The 19878-nt window shown below is 37.4% G+C and overlaps 1 protein-coding gene across 1 annotated transcript; it reads right to left on the bottom strand.

Annotated features, from left to right (window-relative positions):
- Positions 1-306: 306 nt before the first annotated feature.
- Positions 307-18026, bottom strand: stxbp3 (syntaxin binding protein 3). The gene is made up of 19 exons (XM_084427211.1): positions 17907-18026; positions 16706-16755; positions 15751-15832; positions 15445-15521; positions 14000-14072; positions 13790-13890; positions 13553-13698; positions 13371-13464; positions 9712-9836; positions 9435-9533; positions 8263-8329; positions 8091-8156; positions 7869-7949; positions 7651-7786; positions 7438-7544; positions 6973-7074; positions 4285-4370; positions 1360-1508; positions 307-1221 (listed from the first exon to the last, which is right to left on the bottom strand). The coding sequence occupies exons 1-19, from the start codon at positions 17986-17988 to the stop codon at positions 1121-1123; spliced, it is 1824 nt and encodes a 607-aa protein (XP_084283337.1). The 5' UTR covers positions 17989-18026; the 3' UTR covers positions 307-1120.
- Between the last annotated feature and the right edge of the window lie 1852 nt (positions 18027-19878).

Genomic DNA, 19878 nt, shown 5'->3' with positions numbered 1-19878 from the left:
TTTCTTTATAGTTTAAGTCCCAAAATAGGACAGATTTGATAAGATTGGTTTACTCGCATCAAGTCCTCTGAGGGAATCGAGTTATTGTGCGGAGACCACAAGCCTGCTGTAACCAGAGACTGTTTCTGGAACACTATGTAATGCAGAGATAAAGAAGACTATCTTCTTACCTTTGTGTCTTTGACTTTTATGAACTCAAACCGGAATTGTATAGTTAAATCCCTCAATAAAAGCAAACGGCTCATGGCAACCACAACACCGTACCTGCAGTGTGCAAATCAACAGCTCCTGAGGGCAATGACAACATCCACGAAATCATTTATTGAAACAATATTTTTATGTAGAAGTACAGATGAAATTAGACCACATTACAAACACTGTTTAAATGTTACAAAGCAAACAGAAGAATTGAACCACATCATTCACGTCATGTCAGTCGTCCAATGCAAGTATACATTAAATCTGTTAAATCCCTCCTTTGTTCATTCTTGAGTATACACGTTTTATACAAGCAAAAACACGAGCGAGCGAGAATAAATATGTACAAATAAACCTAATTCAAGAACATAAAGACAAACATTAAAACATCATTTCAAATTGACAGTCAAGTTTTTTTTTTTTAACTACTGTTAGTGGGAGAGATATAAACACACAGCAAAGTGTAAATCCAGTGCACTAGTAAATAAGGCACCAGTTTGTAAGGCTCTGCTCATATACGCTGGTGTCATTTATGCATTATTTTAAATGTGCTTCAACTGTATTAAAGGGTTATCAAACAAATACAGTGTTACACAAGTCCTTAATAGTGTTGCATATGAATGCATGTTTTACTTTCCATGTTATTGTATTAAACACTATTCAACAATTTAGAAAAGCCTAAAAACCTCAACGAACCCAAATCTCATTGTTTGTGAAGTTAGTTGTGAAGACTTAACACTCGGTTTAGGTTAAATGTAACGTTATGTTTTACACATGAAACCACCTCAGGATGTGTTTTATAACCCTGTTTGTTTTTTTCTGTGAAAAGCGTTTAAATGAATGAGAAGTAATGCTGATGGAGGCGATTTAAAAGCAGCTGAGATGCGTTCCCTTCAGTCCTGGTGGGTGAATCAGGCAGGGCTCAGGGTTTGTCCTCCTCAATGGTGAACTTCTCCATGGGTTGTTTGCCCAGATTAAAGATATCCTGCAGCAGATCACGCGGAGTGAGGATGTGTGTCGAGCCTGAGGACAGTAAAAAAAAGCCATTATTTGAATCTGGCTCGGTTTCAAAACCACAGGCAGGATTTTAAAACATCAAGCCGCCTCTTTCAGGTTTAACACAGAATGATGTTGCTCGCGAGCGCTCATGTGGACCCTTACCAATGATGACCTCACAGGATTTATTAGCATGTGTGACTTCATAAGCACAGCGCATCTCTGAGGGACTGACTCCACCCAGAAGAAAGACGATGAGGCGCGAGCCGCTCCTCAGGTCATCCGGAGAGCTGCCCTTGTGCTTCTGCCGCGCACTGACACAAAACACACACAATCAATGCAAGAAAACACATTTATTGCATGCAACATATGAAAATGCCTTCTGCATACTGTTCTGGTCAAAAGTTTGGGGTCGCGAAGATTTTTATAGTTTTTGAAAGAAGACGAATGTTCACAAAGGCTGCATTTATTTGATCGAAAACACAGTAAAAACAGCAATATTGTGAAATATTATTAAATAGCTGTTTTCTATGTGAATATATTGTAAAAAGTAATTTATTCCTGTGATCAAAGCTGAATTTTCAGCATCATTACTCCAGTCTTCAGTGTCACATGATCCTTCAGAAATCATTCTGATGTGATTTGATGCTCAAAAAACATTTATGATTATCAAAGTTGAAAACAGCTGTGCAATTTTTGTGATTTTGATGAATACAAATAAAAAAAGAACAGCGTTTATTTGAAATAGAAATATTTGTTTCATAATGTTTTATAAATGTCTCTCTACTGTCTCAACTAACTTTACATTTGTCAGTAGCTTTACAGAAGCTCAGTTGCTTTAAAAACAGTAGCGAATAATCTTTCCAGCATGTAGTGTGACCAAAAAGCTACATTTCGTTTTGACGAGCCTGCAATGCATTGAAACTAGTGCTGTCAAACGATTAAAATATTTAAATCGCGATTAATCGCATTAATGTCATAGTTAACTCGCAATTAATCGCACATTTTTATCTATTCTAAATGTCCCTTGATTTCTTTTTGTCTCATTATTTTTTCTCATTTTAATGCTCTTATCGACATGGAAAAGTGGATCGTCTAGCTGTGTGGTGTTGTAGTTTTTCTAACGTTATAGTTGTTGCAACAGCTTGTGAAAAAAACGACTATATTAGCTAGGCCAAAAAGAACGTTAATCTCGCGAAACTGACGCCGTTAAAATGGGCTTCCCTTAACGCCGTTAATAACGCGTTTAACTGACAGCAACGTCGAAGATCTTCTTGATTAGATCACAAACTAAAATCGTGCGTTACCAGCGTCTATAGTTTCATCACACATCTTACGGCTTTACAGTTCACTGAGAAGAGATCGTCTGATGATTATATAAAGGACGTACAGAAGTAGGTTGATATTTCATTTGGATCGATTAGTAAAGTTTACACTTTTGTATATAATTTATGCAAGTTGTCGCTGCATCAAAGACTTTAAACTTGAATAATAGCAATTTTAAATTGATTAATTGTCCTGCTTTATTGCACGCTAAATCAAATGTCTACTTCTGATTTTATGATGACCCGTCATAGTTTAACTTTCCCGCCAGTTTTATAATGAACCGAAAATATCACTAGCGTTGTGTTTTGAGCCATTGATTTGGCAAAGCATCGGTCAATCGGAAAGAAAACAAAATCGTAATATTATTACGCTTATCATAAGGCAAAGGCTGTGATCTAATGATCTAGGCTGTGGCAGGTTTCCATTCACAGTAAATGAGCTTCATCACTGCATGTGCTGTGAGTTTAACGTACATTTTTGCACAATGTTGCACTTTGACAGTCAGTTTGAGATTTAGGCTATATTTGAGAAGTGTGTTTACAAAATAAAACAATACTCTATGAAATCAGAATTGTATTGCATTTCACTGTTTTAAACCCCAAATCTTTTCAGTTATTTGCAGTAATATACGTCATTGTAAAAAAATAAAATAAATCAAATTAGCTTCAATGTAACTAGCTACTTTTTGATCGCAATTTGTAGTGTAGCAAACTACTTTTCCGTAGAGTGGCTTGACTGTATCTTAACTACTTTAACTTATGGGTAACTTGCAACTTGTCAAACTACAGTTTCAGAGCTTCTCCAACACTGCAATTCAACGCATCCTTGCTGAATAAAAGTATTAATTTCTTTAAAACAAAAAGAAATCTTACTGACCCCAAAGATTTGAACAGTAGTGTATGATCTATGACATCATGCAATTATATCATCAGCAGGAATGAGAAGAGTTTTCATTTTAAGTGGTCCATGTTATTTATAAAAATAATAATAACATGAATCAAGGCAACAAAAAGGAGCCTAAATGTATGAAATGTGAAATACTGTATGTGAACACAGACCAAGCAGCCAACAATCCAAAGTTGACCCTTGCCTTACCTCACCACTCTGAAAGCCCAGAGGAACGGAGAAACAGACATTGACTACAACCTCAAAACGAAACTTTTTTTCTTTTTTTTTCTAATGATGGAGAATTAAAATATGGCAAGATACTGAACCTAGAATATGGCTTTAAAGCCAGGCTCAGACTACAGATGTTTTAGACCAATTTATTCCTGATTTACCCTTTCCAACATTCGGAGGAAAAAGAACGTGTCCAGGGCATCGGCCCAGATTATCTTATAATGTGAGGCGTTTACAGATCAAATCTTAAATCTCCCGATCTGCTCACGGACACACTGGGGCCGCCCCGACAATATCAAACATGTTTAATATTTAGGATTTAAATCGGCATGATTACGACTATGATTATGCCAATGAGAGACAACTGACATCTGAGGTGCTAAATCTGGCATGATAATCTATATACTGTAGTGTGTGATGCGCCATGACTTTCATATCATCTAGTGTGTGCAGGTTTGAGATTTGAAAGAAGAAAATGTATGAAGATTCTCCTTATGTGCGTGATGCAACCAGATTTCACAATCGGTAGAGATTTATAAACTCCTGTAGTCTGAACCCATCTTAAGTGTGTATCTTAAAGTAAACGATATTCATTCATTATGTAATAGACTTGAGGGAGCTGTGAATGAAAGTGTCTGGCTCTACCTTACGGCACGCGAGCCGTTCCACGCAGACGGACACTCGGACTGGAACGGCCAGTCTTTAACCTCCAGTTTGTTCTCCACTGCATCCTACCACACACACACACACACACACACACACACACACACACACAGATTTAGTTGACAAAACCAAAATATAACAGTAGTGTTTATTTGCTCTTCTTACTGATGCACAGTGGTGGGCCTTCAGGGTCAGCAAGGCCTTCTCTGCTCTAATTTAAATCCCAGGAAAACCGTATTCTCCGGGGTTTCTGTGGTCGGAGAACTCAAAAGGTACTACAAAAATAACGGGAAATCCTGGGGTGGACTGTATTTCTGTCAGTTTATAAGGTTAATATTAATGCTTCTGCTAGAGATGATGTGTGTGGCGCAGTGAAAGGAGACTGGTTGAATTGTGTTAATTGGGCTTCTTGCTTTAATAATGTCATTCTTGCTGCCTGAGACACATGTGATGCAATGCCCTGTTACACTGCCTCTCACTGAGCCATGGACTCATGATGATGGTATCAAGAGGTGGATTAATTCTGGTAGGACACCACTGAAGGCCTAGCTGTGAAATGCACAGCCCGCTACTGCTAATGCATAAAACTTGTGCAATTCAGTGTTTCTTTTCACTGAAATCAACTAGAAATCTAATGGTTTTCACCAGATGTTAAAGTGCTATTTAAAGATGACAAAGAAATAAGACAGTGTCTATTTGTGATTTCTGGAAGCATGACATTTGATCTTTCAGTCAAAACCTAGGATATAATGTCAGTGCCCGTAGCCATGAACAAATGTGCATTGGTCTTATTTACATGTCAGCTCATATCCTTTTGTATAATATATCAGGGCTCGAGAATAAGGATGGCCTGCTGGCCCAGGGGCGGCGAGAGCGTTTCGGGACACTTGCCCTTTTGGGATACGGCTGCATGGATGATGAAAATCAGTGTTGTTCTTGTACATCCACTTTTATGTCTTGCAAACATACATGTTTGTATTTCCAGTATGGTTACATTACATCTGTGTAATTTCCAGCTCGTCACACAAATAAGGCAACAATTTACAACAAGGTCCCATTAGCTAATGTTAGTTAGTGCATTAACTAACAATGAGCAATACATTTGTTATAGTGTTTATTAATTTGTTAAATGTTGCAACTGCTCATTGTTAGTTCATGTTAGCTCAGGTTCAGTAAACAATATATATTATATATATATATATATATATATATATATTTTTTTTTTAATCCAAGGGTTTTCAAAGTGGGGTACTCATCTAATAGCAGGGGGTCAGATAAATAATTTTCTATCCCATATTTTCTGGACTACAAGTCAAATTTGTATCATCCGAAACGAGGTACAATTTATATTCCAAAGTGACGTATATAATGCATTTAATGTCAAATAAGCAAAACTTAGACACTTAAATGTGGACACTTCAAGGTTTATATAGATTTAGTTCATTTTTGTGACGTGCGGGAGTTCACAGAGACAGAGACGGCAAGCGCATTTAGTTTGTTTTCTTTATTTTACAAAAGTATGATGTTTTGATGTTATTTTTAAGTAAAAATAGACCCTTTAAATGTTTTGAATGAAGTCTTACTCTTATCTAATGGAGTATTTTAAGTTGTTTGGTCTTACATAAGGAATCCAAGTGATCGCACCAGCGCCTCATCCACGCAAATACAATATCACTTCTTATTGCTAACTGATTAATTGTGAGTTTAATAAATTAATTTAACATTAAATAAAGCACATAATCTGTACCTGAGATTATCATAAGCCGCTTTCCGACCAAGTAGTTACAGGAACTTAGTTCTAGGAACTGTCCACTTCTAAACAGTTCTAAGAACTACTCTCCCCCAAACTCGGTTTTGCTGTTTGCGTTCGCACTGGCCAAGCGGCCATAGGAACTGGTAGGAGGGGTAAGGGCGTGACGCAAGCACGTTGACTTTTATTTTGACGGCGCGACGGACCTTTATTTTGGCGGCGCTGAGAACGCCAGAGCAAACACTGCTCGCATTCTCTGTGTTTATTAGTTAGCGATCTGTCTAACTGTACTGTTTAATATATTATCAGATAGAACTGTTATAGAAAGTAGACAGTATATGAAAAAAGGTTATTAGCCTATGCCGTGTGGTTGATGTCCAGTGTTGCTAGCTGGGCAGATAAACATAATCATGTTTGGCTTGGTCCCCTCAAAGTTGCGTTGGATTTTCTCTTCAGCATAAAGGTTTAGAGACCCATCTATCACTGTTTTCCATGTTTAAACTTTGTATAGTTAGTTTATGGAGTAAATATATAGGCTATAATCTGTGTGTTTACATTCTAGCTGTTTTAAAAATGGCGGGTGCTGGTGTTCCGCGTGCGTTCGGTCATCAGCGTACACTAACGTCACGGGTAGTTCCTGTAGTGCTGGTTTAGACCCTACTCTGAAGTAGGACCTAAATTAGTCCTACAAAATGGAGTTCCTAGAACTAAAATCGTTCCTAGTTCCTGCGGTGCGAACACGCCGACATCCGGGTACTTTAGCCAATAGTTCTAGGAACTGTGAAAAGGTTCCTCCGGTCGGAAAGCGGCTATTGTCACACATGTATGTTGTTGTTCCAGATCAGGACAAAAACTTTAATTAACATGGAAGAGATGCATTTTATGGCGTCAGGTTAGGACACAGTGTTAGAGTCACTCACCTCCATTACATCTTTGATGACGGGTGTCCAGCGAGACACGTTGTAAGTCTCCTGGTCTGACCGGTCTCTCCGTGATTGTTTACGAGATGAGAACATGCTTGACTGTTATGAAGAGAGATGAAGGTGATAAACTAACTATCAGCCAAAATAAAAAACTTGTAAAACAGGACTTGTATGTCACATGCCCCATCAGACTTCACTACCAAGGGTTCAATTCAATAGCATATTACAGTATATCAATCCTAATAATATTTCAGTATGGGAATTGGCTCTAAGTGTCATGAAATATCAAAGGTATTGATACTGAAAGGCTGGTATTGTAAAAGCACACAGCATACTCTCACTTCCCTATTCCTAAATATGTTCCAAGCAACAAAACTGCAATCACAACCAAATAAGTCATTAGTAAGAGGAAGTTGGAAAAGAAGCAGTGCCAGAGGAGAAAAAAAGCATCCGCGGACTCACTGTGGAGACAACGGGAACTCCCAGATGTTTCCAGTTAAGGATATACCCGGTCTCATGCTCGATTTTCACATTCTGGATCAGTTTATTCAGGTTCTCCTCTGTCGTACCTGACCATGACACACAAACACACGTATATTCAGCTTTACACATCCAGCAGGAAACCACATCAGATGTTTCCTAATCTCAACATGACAGGAAAAGAGAAACATCCACCGTTGAGGCTGAAGATGTAGAGGAGGACGGCCCGGATCTTGTCAGTTGTGTCATACTGGTTTAACAGCACAGGAAGTAACGTCCTCATGGGGTCCTTGACCTTCTGTCCTTCAGCATCTGCACCTACGGCCAGATCCTACACACAAACCAGAGGCATGATCATACACACTCTGCCCAGAAGAGGGCGTCCTTTCCCTCAAGCGATCCCCATGCTCTACCTGTTCTGCTTTGCAGAGTTTTTCCACATATTTCTGATAATGGCTCATCAGATCCTCGGCTAAACTTACGTGGACCGTTTTCTGAAAGAGACGGGAAACATACACCGGCAATTGAGTCACTCAGTGGGTTTCTACAGTATTTTAGGCAGCCTGTTGAATGTATAGGTCCCAGGTGTCATGTGATAGCACACTCTTTCAGGGCATGTGAGGCATCTCGATTACCTGAGTAACCTGCTTACGAAAGGCTGGCATCTTCTTCATGAGCTGCGATAGCGCTCCGATTGTGATCTGCCAATGACAGGGGACATCTATGACACACTCGTATGAGGGACTCTGTAACTGGAGACTACTGTTATTGTTCTGAGCTGTTATTAACTGTAAAAATATACTGTACCTTCCCATCAGCCGATTGCTTCTCGTTTCTGCCGGCAGAGATGTCCTTTACCAGTTTGGGGATTTGCCTTTGGAACAAACACATAGGCACTGGTCACATTGCTGCGGATGTTTATGATGGTAAATTGGCATATAACAGGGCCACACTGCATGTGTCTTATGTGGATGAAGCAATCCCATAATGCACTGCAAACAAGCTCCAAGGAGGACAGAGTTGAGAGAAATGTATAAATATACACTACTGTTTAAAACTATGGGGTCAGGAAGATTCTTTTCTTAAAGGAAATGAATACTTAGCACTTTGCTAAAGATTTCAATTTAAAATTAAAGCTGCAAGCAGCATTTATCGGGGTTCAAGCTTTTAAGGCCTTTAAGCACATAAGCATCAAAAGACATTAAGTTTTACTTAGCAAGCATTTAACCACTGACATCATAGATGGAAAAGACTATTTACAGCCAATTTACCATAGGAAATATATGGTTTTCAAAGCTTTTCGACAGTTATAGCGCCACCTATGGTCCGATTTCCATAAAATTTTGCATGCTTGTTTACTATGTTATGACACATATGCTTTTTGTACTTTTGGTTGCTGTAGCGCCACCTATGGGCCAATCGGGGTCATACTCTGATAGGTTGTCCCCAAATTGAGGCCTACCATCTGGCCAGGTTTCAAGTCTCTAGGCCTCACGGTTTGGCCTGCACGATCAGTTTTACAAATCCTTACAATTACAATAGGGTTTCAGCATGTCATGCTTGAACCCCTAATAAACGCTGCTCTTTTTAACTTTCTAATCATTAAAGAATCCTGAAAAATATGAAGCAGCACAACTTTTTTCAACATCAAATCATCATATCTGATGATTTCTAAAAGGTCATGTGACACTGAAGAGGAGTAAAGATGCTGGAAATTCAGCTTTAAACATCACATCAATGAATTACATTTTACAATATTTTCACATAGAAAAATGCTATTTTAATTTGTAAGAATATTTCTGCTTTTACTGTATTTTTGCTTAAATAAATGCAAACTTATTTCAAAAACATGAACAAATCTTAATTTGGAACAGTAGTGTATTTTATTAACTCTAGAGAAGTGAAGTTAAAAAATATCTGACCATTAACCAATGTTTTTTCATGGCCTCGGCAGAGTCTGCTGAAGTATTTCTACTCACCCAGTGACCTCAGCAATGTGCATGTGACGTAATTTGACCCATAATTCATCCTCTTCATTCAGCAAAGCTTCTTTCTTGGAGCCATCCTTTGTTTTATACCTAAGAGTAAACACACAGAAAAACACTGATACACAGCAGAAGCATAATAAGAACAGGGATGTGTTTTGAAGTAAATAGAGACAACTCTGATTTCACACTGATCCTCAGGAATGATTACAGTATTCATTTCAAGCTCATTTCAGAGTTAAATAGAAGTGCTTTGGCTGAGGTGACATACTCATAGCTGTTGTCCTTCATAGGTATGAGGTCATAAGCCATGGCCTGGTAGGTGAGCTCGTGAAGAATGGGGCTGACAGGGTCCAGCGCACGATCAACGATCAGAAGCTGAGCTGGCGTTTTTGCCTGAATATGAAAGAAAAGTTCTGATGGGTTGTGCTGGCAGAAATGTCACTTACAAGATGACATCAGAATAAAATCCAAGACCAGAAAGTCCAAGTCTCCGGTAGTAATGAGGAAATGACCTTAATCAAAATTCTAAATGTGGCATTGAACAGGCCATTTTTTTTTTACTAACCATTTATTTTATTACCATGTATTACACATTAATTTACGTCTTGCTGCAAACATTTTGGATATACTAAGAAAGACTTTTATTTTAACCAAACAGCCATTGCTGCAAACCCATTTCAGAATAAATTCACATATATATATATATAAATCAAAAATAAAAAAAATCACATTTTGTGAAAAGATTTGTGATGCTGATTTGCTGCTCAAGAAACATTTCTTCTTATTATTATTATTATCAATGTTGAAAACAGTTGTGCTTTTTATTATTTTTGTGGAAACCGTAATACATTTCTTAAAGATTCTTTGATGAATAGAAAGTTCAAAAGAACAGCATTTATTTGAATGGGAAACTTTTGTTACATTATAAATAGGGGTGGGTGATTTGACCAATCATATCTCACGATGTGATCATTTTTTTGTTTACGATAACGATAAATCACAATATAGTTATTTTGGTTAATAAAATTAAGAACAAATAAGCAAATTATAAAAAAAAATAATTAAAAAAAAAATTCTCCAGGAAAACATTTATTTACCAAAAAGAAATACTACAGATAATCTAATGTCACTGCATAGACTTCACTGTATGAATTAAATATAAATTGATTCTTATTAAAGACACAAAAGTCCTTCAGTCAAGAGCAGTGAGTGATTTTCTTTTTTCTTTTGTTGTTTGATTAATATTAAATCACAAAGAGAGCAGCAGGTTTATTAGGCTGCTGTCACTTTAAGGCGAATGCACAGATCTAATACGCTGATACACATGCGGTTTTCTAAGAAAGACTTTTATTTTACCCAAACAGCCATTGCTGCAAACCCATTTCAGAATAAATTCATATATATTATATCAAAAAATATATATATCAAAAAAAAAAAAAAAAATCACATTTTGTGAAAAGATTAATGTGATGCTGATTTGCTGCTCAAGAAACATTTCTTCTTCTTATTATTATTATTATCAATGTTGAAAACAGTTGTGCTTTTTATTAAGTTTGTGGAAACCGTAATACATTTCTTCAAGATTCTTTGATGAATAGAAAGTTCAAAAGAACAGCATTTACTTGAAATGGGAAACTTTTGTTACATTATAAATAGGGGTGGGTGATTTGACCAGTCATATCTCACGATGTGATCATTTTGTTTTGTTTACGATAACGATAAATCACAATATAGTTATTTTGGTTAATAAAATTAAGAACAAATAAGCAAATTATAAAAAAATAAAATAAAATAAAAATTCTCCAGGAAAACATTTATTTACCAAAAAGAAATACTACAATACTACAGATAATCTAATGTCACTGCATAGACTTCACTGTATGAATTAAATATAAATTGATTCTTATTAAAGACACAAAAGTCCTTCAGTCAAGAGCAGTGAGTGATTTTCTTTTTTCTTTTGTTGTTTGATTAATATTAAAGTCCGCGTGAACCGGAAGTTGCAAACGACTTTTCTCCAGTGCTGTGACGTATTTCCCAGTGAAAAGGAATATTGAACAGAGGGCAGGGTTTTACTCTAGCGCTCCTCCTCTCCATCTCTCGCTCATAGCAGACTAACGGTTTGAGGGGAGTGGTTAAGCGTTTCCCAAACCAAGCCGTCAAACATACGTCATCAGAGAAGGTCCTCCAAGGCAGAGGGGAGGGGCATTTTCAGATTTTGATTAAAGATTACAAAGCCAAAAAATTTTTTTGTGTGGATTGACTTGCATGGATGAATTGTTCACCACAAAACTAACAATTTAGGCAAACAAAATAAATATGGTCAATTTTGAATTCATGTGGACTTTAATCACAAAGAGAGCAGCAGGTTTATTAGGCTGCTGTCACTTTAAGGCGAATGCACAGATCTAATACGCTGATACACATGCGGTTTTCACTTCAGACACAACTGACTGTGTTTCAGTGAATACTCCACGCGCTGGCCATTTCAACAATTGTTTATGTATTTGACCATTTAAGCGCAACAGGCCGTGAAAAAGAACTGAATTTGCGATCACATTCAGAGAGACGCGGCTTTCTGCTCGCGCTCCAGCTGTGTGTCAGTCAGCGCAAGCACCGCTTTGAGCTCTTTTTCACAGCTTATTGCGCTTAACTCTTTTTAACATCATGTACATACTGCTCTTTCTTTTCCTCATTCATACGCGTCAATAACTTTATATAGTTCTGCGCTACGCTGATATATTTACATACCGCTATATAAACGATATAGCAAAATCGGTAACACTTCATAATAAGATTAATTAAATAACATTACGTTAGCCTCATAGCATAATTGCCTAAGTCATATTTCAATGTTTTTGGAAAGCAAGACAAGTTTTGCAGCAGTGGTAGGACAGTAGAGTTATTAGGCAGATATCACAATTTGGCCAAAAAATGACTTAGGCAATTATTCTATGAGGCTAACGACTAGTTAATGTATATATGAACTAACAATGAGCAACTCATTTGTTACGGTATTTATTAATGTTTGTTAGTGTTTGTTAATAAAAATCCAGTTGTTCATTGTTCTTGTTAGTTCACAGTGCATTAACTAATGTTAACAGATACAACCTTTGATTTTAATAACGAATCAGTAAATGTTGAAAACTAATATGTGACCCTGGACCAGTCACATGGGTACATTTATGCATAATCTGAAAGCTGAATAAATAGGCTTTCCATTGATGTATGGTTTGTTAGGATGGGACAATAGCTGAGATACAACTATTTGAACATCTGGAATCTGAGGGTGCAAAAAAAAAAAAATCGAAACATTGAGAAAATCTCCTTTAAAGTTGGTAATTTATGTTCGCGATTGTGCTGCATTCACTCACTAAAATAAATGTTTTCTATATTTACGGTAGGAAATTTACAAAATATTTTCATGGAAAATTATCTTTAGTTAATATCCTAATGATTTTTGGCATAAAAGAGAAAATCAATCATTTTGACCCATACAATGTATTTTTGGCTATTGCCACAAATATACCCGTGCGACTTATGACTGGTTTTGTGATCCAGGGTCACATATTAACTAAGATTAATAAATACTGAAGCATTGTTCATTCTTAGTTCATGTTAACTAAGGTAGTAAACTAATGAACCAATAAAGTGTTACCACAAAATCTCAAACGATAGAAACTTTATCACCACCGCAATATTTAACCGCCACCAAGCCCTAATTATTTTTACTGTCACTTTTGATCAATTTAATGCATCCTTGCTAAATAAAAGTATTAATTTACTCATAAATATATTACCTTAACTTTTGAAGAGCATTGTGTATCTCAAGAAAACTATATTTTTATTTATAAAGCTGTACATCCAACCGCACCAATCAGATAAGCTGATGTGTTCTGGTTGTTGTAAACACTCAATATCTCTCACCTTTATTTTCGAGTTGTCATCCAACTCGTAATGTCGCGCCAGTTTATTATCCACAAGTTCAGCCAACTGCTTTCCATATCCGAGAGCCGAATCTCTGCACAGGACAGAATTCAATGATTCGAAGTCCATTCAAGCATCAGGTGTAATGTGAGCACATGTGAAGTGAATAAGAGTGTCTGTACTTCTTGAATCTGACTCCAGGGTACTCGTCCAGCGTGGCGCAGAGAGTTACGATCTGATCAGCGATCATGTCCAGCGTCTGATCTCTGTCCTTACTGTTCGGACTGTAGATGCTCTTGAAGGCCTCTGGGTTATCACAGGTGAACACCTGCACAGGTGACCCATAAAGCACAGTCATGCACAATAAAGCACTCTGCCAGACCAGCCTACATGAATTTGCAGAACACAGATAAACTCACTTTTGCTTCATGTGGCAGAAACGAGATGTTGATCTCTTTACACACTTTAATGTGTTTGGCACAGTTCTTCTTCATCTTGTCGAAGAGCTCATCAGGGCAGTCTGGGGTCATTTCAATATAATAGTAATAAAAATGTCACTGTTTCTACAAATAACACATAATCTAGCGGATTTGTTTTACATCAAAACAGAGTTGAGGCAGTGAACTCACAGTCAGTGAAGAAGACATAGGCAGCTCTGTATTTGGGTTTCGGTGTGAAGTCCTTAATAAATGCATCAACACACTGTAAATATAAAACATCCAGGTCACAAACAGATCATCACAATAAAGTAAGGCTTATTATGTACACACTATATGGACAAAAGTATTGGGACAAAATCAAGCACCTAGCCATGCAGTCTGCATTTACAAACATTTGTGAAAAAATGGGTCGTTCCGAAAAAATGGGTCGGATCAGAACCGCGTCTCCTCACAGCAGATCTTCATTTGTGTGACGGAGGGATTCATGACGCTGTTTGGACCCCTTTGAAATACTATCATATGTAGCTACACACATACAGCGAGTGCATTTAACCCAGACCACAGCATTGTTTTGAATGTTCGGTAAGTTCCGCCACAAAATATATGCAATCAAAGCCGGTCCAGACCAATTGAACCAAGTTTGGTTCTTTTAAAACAAACTATGGACCCTATCTTGCACCCAGCGCAACTGACTTTGTACACCAAAGGAATGTATCATTCCTATTTTGCACCCGACGCACAGCGGACTTTTCCCTCCACAGACGCACGCCGGTAAATTAGGGAATGAACTTGCGCTCCCGGGGGCGGTTCATGGCAAAGAGGAGGCGTGTTCCGGCGCAAACGTTCCCTGGTGCTATTTTGCAGGTTTAGAAAACAATTCCGCCACTGACCAGGAAAAACCTAGTCTAAAGACAGTTGCGCATGATATTCATATGATATTTTAAGGGCGCATGCTTGGCCATAAAGTAGCGTGTGCGTTGTGCATACACTTTGCTTATCTCATCTACACAGAAGCAGCAGTTTTTAGAAAACCATACATTATTACAAGGAAAAATATTAACACACGAGGGAAATCATTGTTGTGTCCATGAAGATGTGAAAAAATAGGTATAAATCTAGCTTACACATTTACCCAAATTATTATACGCCTGTTTAACCAAAGCTAATTTGGGTGGGTTTCTCCATCCCCAATGTCACTTCTCTGTGTTTTACGGCCCTGACGAGGACATCGGTCTCCTCGGCTGTGAACCGCGCCTGGCAAATCCGCCGTTATAATAGCAATCCGCCATGGAACAAGCACACCTGCTCTTAAAGGGAATGTGAGATGACGCTCTGATTGGTTTATTTCACGTTACGCCCAAACCACACCTATGAGTAATGAAGCTACTTCAAACCAAACCATTTTAGATTTGCGTCGGGCACAAGAGTCATTTATCCCGCCGTTATAATAGCAACAGCGCCCAAGACGTCCACAAAGTTACTTGCGTTTCGCGCTTGATACTTGCGTTTCAGATCGTTAAAATAGGGCCCCTTATGTGAAAACACCCTAGAGTGCGACGTCATTACAGTCCCTGTTGGTGTAATGATCAGGTGTCCCAATACACTTGTCCATATAGTGTCTCCTGAACTCTGACCTTGGCAGTGGGGGTCATGAAGTAGACGGCCTTCATCTCTGGAACCGGTTCTCTGTTTTTGTAAATGTCCTCCACAACTGTGAACAAACAAAAGGTAAAACATTATGACAATAATTCCCCATTCTTTTTCTCGATTAAGAGGAAACGAGAAAGCTTCCCTTCTGGAAAACACAGGAAGGAAGAGTGTCCGACTCTCACTACACAAAGCACAAAGTTCAAGCACTGGATCCACAGAGAGCTGGATTTCTGTCTAACACAAAGGATGTTCAACTGAACCCGGGAGCAAAACCTCTTTCCCTCACTTACTTGTGATGCCCTCTGACATGAGGTCGGACATTTTGCAGCAGGAGGAGAGGAGGCGGGTGGTAAATTGGTCCAGTATGAGGATCTGTGAGACAGATTTGACATCAATCACAATTATGGAACAGGAATAGTTAAAGGGACACTTTAGCCAAAAATGAAAACTACGTCGTCATTTACTCTCTCTTATGTTGTTCCAAACCTGTATGACTTTCTTTCTTTCTTTCTTTCTTTTACAAAAGAAGACATTTTGAAGAATCCTGGCAAGCAAAGAATTTCAGTTCCCATTGACTTCAATTATATATTTTTGTCTATACAATGGAAGTCAATGGGAACCGAAAAGGTTTGGTTACCAACATTCTTCAAAATATCTTCTTTTGTGTTCTGCATGAGAAAGAAATGCATACAGGTTTGAAACAATATAAATTATGACAGAGATTTTCATTTTTTTGCGTGGACTATCCCTTCAAGTATTTTAAAAATTCTGGTTTCAATTCCACTTTCAAATCAAGGTGCCCTTTATTAAAACAACTATTCAGTAATAATTATACTTCTGCGGAATCACTTTATTTTACAGTATATTTCTTACACGTTACATGTACTAGTATGTGCTGTTAATTAATATTACTCAGTACTTTCTTATTTGTAACAAGATCTGTAAGAGGGTCACCTTAAAATATAGTCCAACCTTCTTTAAAAAAGGGTGGATGGATGGGTGGGTGGGTGGATGGGTGGGTGGATGGGTGGGTGGATGGGTGGGTGGATGGATGGATGGATGGGTGGATGGATGGATGGATGGATGGATGGATGGATGGATGGATGGATGGATGGGTGGATGGATGGGTGGATGGATGGGTGGGTGGATGGATGGGTGGGTGGATGGATGGATGGGTGGGTGGGTGGATGGATGGATTGGGTGGATGCTCACTACTGGAATAAATCTAAACGCATTCAAACTGACCTTCCATATTTCTGACTTTCTGCAGTCGGCAATGATGGTGTCCTTGATTCCTGTGATGTCAGATAAATCAATGTATTAGTTAAAGCAGTGAATCGTTTTGCTGATGCACCATGGAACTGAAAATCAAGAAAAAAATTCCAAGAAGCTTTATTTCCTATTTTGAGTTTGTTCTGCTTAAGAGTCTTATGTAGAGATAAAAAATTTTTTTTTAAATGAATACGTTAAATGAAAGTAAAAGTACAAGATATATTTTTTTGACCAACTTCTGAACTGAGCTTCTCTTAAAAAAAAAAAAAAAAAAAACATGATTCCACTTCCTCTCTTTAGATTTATTAATATTATCTTTTTTGAAGTAGTGAAAAATCAGTCTGCGAAATTGTATGATTGAAAGGTGAATTTGATGAATGTGTCAATTTGCAGACCTTGACCTGTTAATGTTTTTTTCTCCACATTTTGATCTACTGGGTCTCTCTAAAGGGCCCTGGTTCAGAACCACTGCTATATATAACGTTACACGTCAAAGTGCATATAACGTTACCCCTTTAAAATACTTTAACAACACGTGCACATGGCCTACATATACACATCAGAATCTATACATTTAACAAGGTAAAATGACTTTGTGCGTGTCACGGCTAGTCTTAATCAAATGTTATGGACACACATGGCTCTCCTTTCATGGAATAACTCAAATGTCACAACACAGCAGACCGGAAGTCACTGATAAAGTTCACAGAATGTAACAAGGGCGCAAGAATGACATCATCAAACACTCCGCGTCATCCAAAGTCATGACAACACACAGAGCCCACAACTAACGTTATAACCCCGTTCTCCATTAAAAACAGACACAACTCCTGCAGTTGAATTGTCAAAGTGAGCTGAACCGGACAGGCTAACATTAGCAGAGCTGCTAACGGAAACAGTGACCCAATGACACATGTAAGACATTTACCGAGACAAACAAACGGGACACACCCCATAGCGCACTTTTTTTCTAATTAAACACCAAAACAAACACCTAAACAACTCCATGAGGCGGCTGTAACTCCTCTAAGCAAACCCAGCACACTAAGAGTGTCTCTTTAAACTTCTGACAGCTCTTCCTCTGAGCTGAACTCGTATAAGTTAAATGATTAAGTGTTGCACTAGGCATGCAAGACGTTGGAAGAAAATCAACTGTTGCTCTCAATGAACTTACTTTGCCAAACTATCTTTTTCAAGCCGTGTTCTGCTCCAGTTGCCATCTTGAGTGAGTCAAAGCAAATGCGCGCTCCCGTCATCTGGGAGGAGGGAGGGAGTGCGCGCACGCGTGCGTGTGTTGGATACAAGTAGAGGATATTATGCGCAGATTTATACGCTTAAAAGTCTGATTTACAAAAAAAAAAAAAAAAAGAAAAGCTATTGAACATTCCCACCATTATTGCAAGGGAGAACAAAGATTCAGTTCATTAAACGGGTCATTCGTCAATTGGAGTGGCAAACAAGTGGCAGAATTTGTTACTCTGGCAAAACTTTACATTAAGGTCTCATTTGTTAACATTAGCATTAGCTACCACGAACTACCAATGAGCAATTTAGAGCATTTATTAATCTTTATTAATGTTAGTAAAATATTGTTTGTTCATGTTAGTTTATATTAAGTGCATTAATGTTAACAAATAGCCTACAACTTTTAATTAAAAACAATTAATTCAAATGTACTGTATGAAATTAACATTAACTAAGATGAATAAATCAGAATGATTGTTTTTTTGTTAGTAAATGTTATAGTAGCCTATATATTTATAAGCACTGTGTGACCACTATTTCCACCAAGATTTTCCTAAAATGGGGACTGCCATCATTATAGAGTCAAGATCAGGGGACATTTTGGAAATATTAAGAAGACTATGTTTATGAAAATATAGATTACAATGTCAAATCTGCAAGTTATCTAACCTTACACAGAAAAAAGTCCAGAACAGAATTCACAGAATTCCCCTTTTTATTTAAGGGGTGACATCCATTGACTTTTCCTTACAATATAATAAAAACAATTAAATGCAATGTTAAAATCTATATTCACAATATAACCACTCTATGTGTGTAAAAAAATTTATTGTTGCAATTACTCTGATGTATTGTGGGAACATTCAGATTTTGTTACACATGAAATCTCTCAAACTCAATTAAATATGTATTTATTTATTTTATTCTTTAACCGAGCACAAATTACAAAATACACATATGCAAACATTGTATGATTCATAAAGTGTATTTCAACTGTTGCAAATTAGTGGGACACCACCATAAATGAAGAATTACCCAAACACATGTTGAACTGTTAGCAGGGCATGTCTTCACACTATACAGGGTGTACGTTAAAGAATACACCCTTAATCCATTAAAAAAAATGTAAAAGGTAACAAAAAGGATTCCTGGGTCCAGAGGCCTTTATAATTATACATATAAACTAAATGGCCAAAATTTACCATCTCAAAATTACAAAAAGAAAATTTAGTCTCCTTTCTTTATTTACTTTTTTTTTCTTTTTTTTTTTTTTTTAAGAAAAACATAGGGACAGCATATGTAACACTTTATAATGAATGATTTGTACATAATTGGCAACTAAACTGCACAAACTTGAATAAACTGCACTGTTTGCATTAGACTGCATAGGCTTCTTCCCCCAGTCTTCTGTTACACCTGTTTGCATGCATTTCACATCTCCACATCTGATTGGCTAGCTTATTTTCATCCCAAGCTCTTATTGGCCAGCTCTTCTGAGGAGGCGGGGCTAGGTTAAAGTATCTGAGATGCCTTCAAGAAAAGCTCCATGTATATTCAGCCAAAACACAAGAAACAGAAGAGAGTGCAGAGTTTAGTGTATTTTTTTTAAAAAAAGAGAGAAACCAGGATTTCAAACAGAGAAAACAGATGGCAGGTCTTGGAGCAATCAAGGGACTGGTGTTTTTGCTTGGAGTATTCTCACAGGTACAGTGTTATTAGTCACATTTTGTTTATTTATTAATTTATTCATTTTTACCCTTTATTCATGTACGAACAGTTCCGTAAGATGTAGTATAGAATGATGTAGGAATAAGGTAAATAGTACTACTCAATAAAATAAATTATATATATGTATATGTGTATATGTATATGTGTGTATATATATATGTGTGTGTGTGTGT

Source organism: Rutilus rutilus (genome assembly GCF_951802725.1).
Source record: "Rutilus rutilus genome assembly, chromosome: 13".
NCBI classification, from domain to species: domain Eukaryota; kingdom Metazoa; phylum Chordata; class Actinopteri; order Cypriniformes; family Leuciscidae; genus Rutilus; species Rutilus rutilus.
The sequence above is the reverse complement of the archived record's forward strand: the minus strand, read 5'-3'. Positions and strand labels throughout refer to the sequence as shown.